The sequence below is a fragment of the Aricia agestis genome, chromosome 14 (genome assembly GCF_905147365.1).
Source record: "Aricia agestis chromosome 14, ilAriAges1.1, whole genome shotgun sequence".
NCBI classification, from domain to species: domain Eukaryota; kingdom Metazoa; phylum Arthropoda; class Insecta; order Lepidoptera; family Lycaenidae; genus Aricia; species Aricia agestis.
Genome location: NC_056419.1, coordinates 10,875,854 through 10,883,729, shown reverse-complemented (window position 1 = coordinate 10,883,729; position 7,876 = coordinate 10,875,854). Strand labels below are relative to the sequence as shown.

The following is a 7,876-nucleotide window of genomic DNA, read 5'->3' as shown; positions in this document are numbered from 1 at the left end:
TAGAATATTTAGAGTAAATGAAAGTTGGATATAACAATATAATAATAATATACTGGAATATTTCTCGTAAGATTTACAGGTTCCATTGTGTACATTACATGGGGTGGCTAAAACATAAAGATCGTTTAAATTATTTATCTTGCTCTTATCAGTTCTTGTAGAAAGAGTAACAAATATTAATTTTTAAGATACCAAAATGTGTGGTATCAAAAATATTTTTGAAGAAACTTGTTTGTTACAGTGTCACCAATGTGCTACTTGCTAGCTATTTTAATGCCTTAGTAATTAGACTCTATGAAAATAAAATAATACACTTTAAATCCACAACTTCAAATTAAGGTTTACCCTACGAATAATAAAAACTAAGGAAAAGTAACTCCGTCAAAAAACATGCTCCACAATACTTCTCGAAAAAGTGTACCTTAGGTACACATTTCAATACATTTGCAATATTTAGGTGGCCTTGAGCGGTATAAAGGCTGATGTTACATGACAGTTCGAAAGGAACCAAATTTAAAACGGTAATAGTATGGGCGTTACGTTTTCTTAGTTTTTATTATTCGTAGGGTTTACCTAATTATTTTTTATGAAAGACAATTCTAAAAGCATATACAAATAAAGCAATAACAATACAAGGTCAATAAAGTTATTTGACCCGCCCACACTTACAATGATTAAGGGTAGGCGCACACCGGACGGTAATTTGCTAATGCGCCGGTTTGAACACGCGCCCGCCACGCGTCGATTAGTACACTCGACTGGACGGGGGTGTGCAACCGCCTTTATGATGCTAAAACATCTAAGGCGTGATTTGCGTAAGATAATGTCACTTGGTTTTATAGAGGATGAAATCGTGAGAATTAAAATTTATGCTATTCATAAAATACGTCACACTAAATTTACTTTTTTTGGGGGGGATCCCGGTTGTCACGCTGTGTCACACTTTCTGAGACCCTCCCTGTAAATATTTCGTCAAAAAACTAAGCCCCCTCCCCTAAACAATTGGTATTGCAACTAATTGGTATTGCAACATCTTCTACATCTTCCAAACTACACAACACATCTTGTCACACTCGGCAAAATGACAGCATTCATAACTCAATATGTAATTTTTTGTAGGATGATGTATACTTTACAGCCAATTACAGCATCAAATTACCGTTGACTCGAATTATCACTACTATTCTTGATGAGACTATAACACTATGACTCACTTCAATATACCTAAGGGCTTGATACACCAAGTAGAGTGGCGACTGGCGAGACACTGCTCTAGACCAGTGTTCCGCAAACTTTTTGTTTGTACATGTAGAAAAATGAAAAGTTTTGGAGGTACAGCACAAATTAATCAGCATGTACGAAGGGTGTTCTATTCCCAATTCTTATTCCTTTCGTCGATCGTTCTGAGATGTTGCCTTCTTTTTGGTTCTTATAAATAAACTATAGGAATATGTAGATAAAATGTCATTTTTTATGGCAGACCTATGACTATGTCTCGAAACTCGGTAGGTGTGATTAGTAGGCTTACTACGAAACCATTTTGAGACTCAAATAATCGGATGAGAATGCCGCGTCCTGCTCGTATGTATATTCTTGTTCGTTAGAGACATTTAATTATGATTAACCTTCAATTTAATGAAGAGTTTGACAAAATTGTAAATTAATTACATTTAAGTAATTAATGTTCCACTCTGACTGCGGCAGTCTGAGTGAGGCAGTAAGGGTCCCGCAGATATACAATTTCAAGTTGGCCGACTATCGTACAAACCATAGAAATAGATTAAGAACAAAAAAGTGGCACGCTCGTGTTCATACAAATTTGAGTAACATGGCGCTTCTATCTTGATCTATTTCTGTTCTGTCTATGTTTGTACGATAGTCGGCCAACTTGAAATTGTATATCTGCGGGGACACTAACTCTGTAACATTATGCTATTCCAGGCGCTGACAGACGGGCGAGCGAGCGACTAGCGACTCCAACGCGTGCGAGCGAACCGTGTCACGTGCACGCGCACGCGCCTACAAACGAGCGACAAAACACTCCGGATTATTGTAGCGTAATCGAGTTACAATTTGTACTCGTATGCACTTAATTCGATTGGGGTATAATATTTCTTTGCTTCGATGGTTCTAGCAATATGTCTACTAGATGGACCTTTATCGTTAGATATAAGTAAGAGATTATTCTGAAGAGTAGTAAGTATATTTTTAAGATGTCAAAATATTTCTGAGATACTTAATTATTATAATTATTTCTTATAAAGGCAAAGAATAGAACTCACATTAAATAATACGGTATATTGTGATGATTTTCTTAAAAAGTTATAATTTTTTTTAGATAATATGTCAAACTATATCTACTACAATAATTATTTATTCCTACCTAAGGAAGCTAAACAAAAATGTTAATTTTCTACTTACCCAAAAATTCTTACTTTATTTCCCCAAAAGAGAGCTAAAGTAGAAAGATTTTGCCCCCGTTTTAAACTTTATCATAATCATTTTATATTTACAAATGTCACTCACACTGCGTCCATTTTAATGCTAATAAGCAATACGATCCCCATTCTTAGCTAATACAATTAGAGATAAGCCAGCATTATCTAGTCAAGGGTACAATACCAAATATTCCCTTACAATATTACCCTAGTATAAAAATTGTTAGTATAATATTACAGGGGGTATAGAGTAGCATGTGCGAAATCACAATGGCCAACTATTTTTATTTTAAGCTCGATGATGGATGTTGGCCATTAACTGTGATGGGCTAATAGATAAACATTGAAATGTGTCCAAAATTTAATAGCTTCTAAAGTCAGTTTTATAAACGGCTGGTGACACTTCATAGTTTATATCTGAGTTTTTTATTAGGAATAAGAGTAATATTTTTATTTCTATTCTTAGCTATTAATAAAATCTTACAGATTTTTAGTTCCTTGTTGAAAAAAGTAGATAGTAAATATAAATTGTTCACAGTTAATTTAATTTTTCAATCCTGAATATGGGTTTAAACAGTAGGTTGGTGTTTTTGTGGACTAAAATTAAACTTCGGAGTTAATATTATGTAATTTATTTCATATTTTGATATTTCGTTTCCAAATGATTACAATATACATGTTAACTGACAAAGATATACAATAGTATTTAAATAATACATAACTACATATTTTATATTCAGAAAGGAAATCCTTAAACATAGTTTCTTCACAGAATACATCCAATAAAATGTTGCAAAAAGAATTTCTATTTTTTCGTATACATTCCGTTCCTTTTAGAAGATATTCGTTTCGTTGTATTCAGATTTTTTGCAAAAAAACATAAATTAGATATGTGTCGTTTCGAGATATGGTTTTGCTTATAACATATTCGTTGTTTTAAATAACCACTTAAGTACTAATTAGGTAAAGTTGAAAATCCGTACATTTACAATAGTTTATACAATTTTACTTACAATAAATATATCACAGATTTTACAAACGAAAATAACACAGAGCGGATTTTTACAATTTTTGAGCACGAACTAATTGATCGGTTTTAAAATTCTACATGGGTAATGGATCTAGCAGGTTTACGTTGTAAACTAATATTTACATTACATACATATTTACACGCCGCACTGCCCTTAGGGTCTGGTCACACGTGGCACGAAGCTGCGCAAAAGTTTTCAGTTAGGAAAGAGAATAAACTCCGCCGGGTGTGTTTTATGTTTCAATGAAACGTGTATCTTTTTGTGAAGAAAACAAAGTTTAATTTTGACCGCTAGCCTAACTAAAAAGTATGCGCCGCGTCGTGTATTTAAAAAGTGATCCTTAGGTTTAAGATGTGTTTTTGTGCTTTTCGAAAGATTTATAGTATAAAGAAACATAGGAAGAGTGTGTCTGGAAAACATGATTATTAATAATATAATGGTATCGTTGTAAGAGTTCTATTAGGCTCTAATAACTACACTAAAATTAACTTAAAAATAATTTGTACTCATACTTGAATGTAGGTAATTAGAATGAAAACATTTTTTTTACATTTTGAGATTGAAAATTGCACATTATTTCCGGCCAATTAAAAGAATATACGGCCTCATATAAAAAAAGCTACAGATAGTAAATTAATGAGTTTATTGTAGAGCTGTTAGATCATAAGTTTCGCTTTAAATGTGTCGGCGCGGCTTGGTCGCTACACAACGAAATCACAAGCAATTGTATGTGCAACCGCGCCGCTAGTTAACTCGTTGCATACAATAATAACGAGTTAATCACAAACCATTATTGTTTGTGATTCACTCGTTCGCATATAAAGCGAGCCTTATTCTAAGCCACAGACATACTCGTAGATCAAGATAGATACCGCACGTGTATGTACTTCGCGTGCCATATCGCGTTCCCAAACGACGAGCAATGCTCGTCTTTTGGAAGTCTGTTATTAAGTCTGCGCTCCACCGTTCGGAATCGGACGCCAATCGGAATTTAAAAAATGCCTACATGTGCCGTATTAAGTTTTAGAAATTCAAATAGAAACGTTGGCCTATGTAATGGACACGTTTCTTATCATCGATACGTCATAGTAGGTAGGAAAAAAGTGGCACGCTCGTTTTCATACAAATGGAGGGGCATGCGGTGTCTTTCTTGATCTATGTCTGTGGTTTAGAATAAGGCTCGCTTTATATGCGAACGAACTAAAAAGAGCTTGGCTATGGACACCACTGGTTTTCAAAATTTAAACAAAATTTAAACTTACTTTTAGTGAAACAATACAAATAATATACTCATTTTGTGCGGTGGTTTATTATAGCTAATGTTACTTGGAAGCCAACGGCGCCGTCTGTGCGTACTGCTGCGCGCTGCAGGTCGGTAGAGAGAACGGGTTGACGGAGAACGGAGTTGAGACAAGACCTCCCATTCCTGTTGGCGATGAAAATATATTATTTGTGTGATGAAATAAACATTAAGGGCCTGTTTCACCCCTTTCTGATAAAGTGCCTAGTAGGCTATTCACAACTTTTTTGACAGATCCTCCATACTTGATCTGTCAAGTTAATTGGTAGATAGCCTTATCAGGAAGTGGTGAAATAGGCCCTCAATATCATAATATTAATAGTATAAGTTTCAGATTAATCGTTTATAGATGCTTCGAAATAACATAACCGGAGTTCTATCAGCTTAATTTCGACCCATCTTGTATGGCCCTTCATGTTTGTATGAAGAAGCATATTATATTGCAAAGTTATAATAGAAGCAAAATTCGAAAGATATAATATCCATTTTAAAAGGGGAAAATTTGAATTAGTAAGGGTGGGTTGCACCAACTTACTTTAACTATAACTTTAACTTTAACCATAACGAAATGTCAAATGAACTGTCAAATTCCTAGTAAAAGTCCATAAGTCCATTATATACCTTAACTTTAACTATGCCTCTGGTGCAACCCACCCTTAATTTTTGGACTTTCGTTTATGCCGATAAAGTGTGAGTAATTTGCAGTTATTTAATGTTAAATATGCTTAGCATACCCTGACAGTAATACATTCAGAATTTTTCAATTTACTAAAATAAATAAAGATAATTTACTCATGAAATAATAATAAAATTTACACGTTTTTTACATTGGTATTACAAAATTCGACAATTATATGGTGTTACTCAGCAAAACAAAAAAAAAAAAAAAATATGCAACATAGTTTTGTTACATTTAATTTCATGATAATAATACTAAATAAAGCACGTTTCTGGGAAAACTCGCTTTTAATTTTCATAACACTAAGTTGTTGAGTAAAATAAGCCATTAAGGACATAAGCACGTTCAAAGTACCGTTTTAATTTAAGTAAGGTTATTATAACAAGGCAATGTATATCACTAGTATTTTCATTAAAATATAAAGCATACATGCTCGAACAAAAGGAAAAGGAAATAAAAAAAATAGAAAATTCAAGCGATACGTAAATGCGAATTGTTGTTATTATTTATTCAATCAATTAGTTGATTAGGCATGATTATAACAGGGTCAAAATAAAGTGATAATACTTTTGAGTTATGAGTCCCCTGTATCGAGTTCACTGTGAAAGTAGCAGCGCTGAAAAAGTGTTTTTCAATCTTTTGTATGGGCAAACTCATGATGCTAGGGCGCTTGCCCATACAAATCACAAGAAATTGCTCCTTCATTAAAAAAACATTGCTTATTCCTATATACAGGGAACACATACACCCTAAAGTAAAATCACTTTGTATATAAAATTAGAAGCAAATACGTAAAAAAAAACGAACAGCTAAATAAAAAAAAATCTACTAACATTGAACGGTGAGTTGCCAATTTTGTTGGAAAGGCGGACTTTGTCTGACAACGGCGAAAGCGCTTCTCGGCTTGTCTTTACCGCTCTTATCGCGCTCGGAACAATCTCGCTTATAGCCCTCATTCCTTTCCATGCAATTGTCGGTTTCTTTCTCATTATAGTACTCTTGTACATTCATGTTAGCCGGGTGGTACGGACCTAGGGACACTGGACGAGAGAACAGAGTTAAAATGAGCGGAGTTATATAATTTAAAATAACGACTTAATGTAATTTGAAATTAGAATTTATTTTTTAAGAAACGTTAGTTTCATTGGATGTTTTCTAGTATTGCGTTACGTCCTGTGTTGAGCAAATATTATACTAAAAAACCCTGAGACGTGCAAAACAAAACTTCACAATTACTTATATAAAATTTTGTGCCTGGTCACACGATTTTGATCATAGAAATTCATCATTGGAAAAAATGGATGCAAAAAAATAATATATTTTTACGATAAAAGCCAAGCAAAGCAACATTCACAATGCTGAATACTTCCCTAACGGGGATCGTGTTCGCACCCAGGGCCTACTAGCATACCTTTATTCGTACATAAGTTCTGTTATAAAAGTACCATCGATCGATCAATAAATTTATTAATAGGCAGACCCACGTCGTTTGGTCGAAATACCTCAACTTAACGTAAGTCAGTCATCTATCGGCTGGGTTTGACAAAACGCGTCCAAAATAAGCCCTATGAATCATCTTATGCTAAGTACTCACATACGGTTTTGCTGGATCGAGCAATCACGTCGAGCAAAACCCGCGACTTTCGTCCACACATTCAACATTGCTCGATAGTTTTACTCTAAATCGATATATTTAATTCCATCGAGCCGGCTCGATGCGAGCCTTCAAGGTGGCTCGATGCGAGTCTTCGAGCTGTGAGTTTTGCGGTCCACAGTAATCATTATTCGATTTGGAGTAAAACTATCGAGCAAAACCGTATGTGAGTACTTAGAATTAGGCAGATGGCGGACCTATTTTTTTTTTGTTGCTTCTCTGATAGTACCTAACATACAAAGACTTTGTATGTGAGGAATGTATGGTATACTCACGCGAGGTGGTGTTGAAGAGCGAAGTGGGCGGTGCGGGGTAGTGCTGCGGGGGGTACGCGTGCGGGGTGGACGCGGCCGAGCAGTACCGCGGGGACACCGAGCTGCCGCTCCGCGCGTACTCTTCTAAAAGAAAAAGCCTGGGGTCAACACGAAAATAGCGTTAGGTCAAGTTAGCCTTTTAAGCTATTGGTAGGTTTCACTTAATATTTGCTTGATTTTTAATCGACTTCCAAAAAGGTGGAGGTTATAATATTATGTTCGGCAGTGGATTGGATGCCCAGTCTTCAGTAGCTTTTTTTAAAACATGTTTTAATCATGAATGCGGTACCGTCTGAAAAGTCGTCTGCTACTGTATCAATGTAATTCAGCACTTAGTATCAAATAGCATTTAGCCAACTGGCTACTAATAATATAATAATAATGCTCCCACACCGGTTTTCGGTGACGGTGGCCAGTTTCATTGAAACCAGGCGAGCTACGCAGGAGTACTTTTATAGTG

At 35.1% G+C, this 7,876-nt stretch overlaps 1 protein-coding gene across 7 annotated transcripts in view; it reads right to left on the bottom strand.

Annotated features, from left to right (window-relative positions):
- Positions 1-4,622: 4,622 nt before the first annotated feature.
- The window catches only part of LOC121733820 (transcription factor collier), a 63,235-nt gene continuing 59,981 nt past the window's right edge, over positions 4,623-7,876 (bottom strand). For 4 of the 7 annotated variants that reach the window (XM_042124200.1, XM_042124194.1, XM_042124195.1 and 1 more), the window contains exons 14-16: positions 7,378-7,500; positions 6,282-6,488; positions 4,769-4,895 (exon numbers count right to left, since the gene is read on the bottom strand). In XM_042124200.1, the coding sequence (XP_041980134.1) occupies positions 4,894-4,895; positions 6,282-6,488; positions 7,378-7,500 (332 nt within the window). In that variant the 3' untranslated portion in view covers positions 4,769-4,893. Of the gene's footprint in view, positions 4,896-6,281; positions 6,489-7,377; positions 7,515-7,876 lie in introns of those variants that run through there. The other 3 variants (XM_042124197.1, XM_042124198.1, XM_042124199.1) reach the window with 2 other exon arrangements.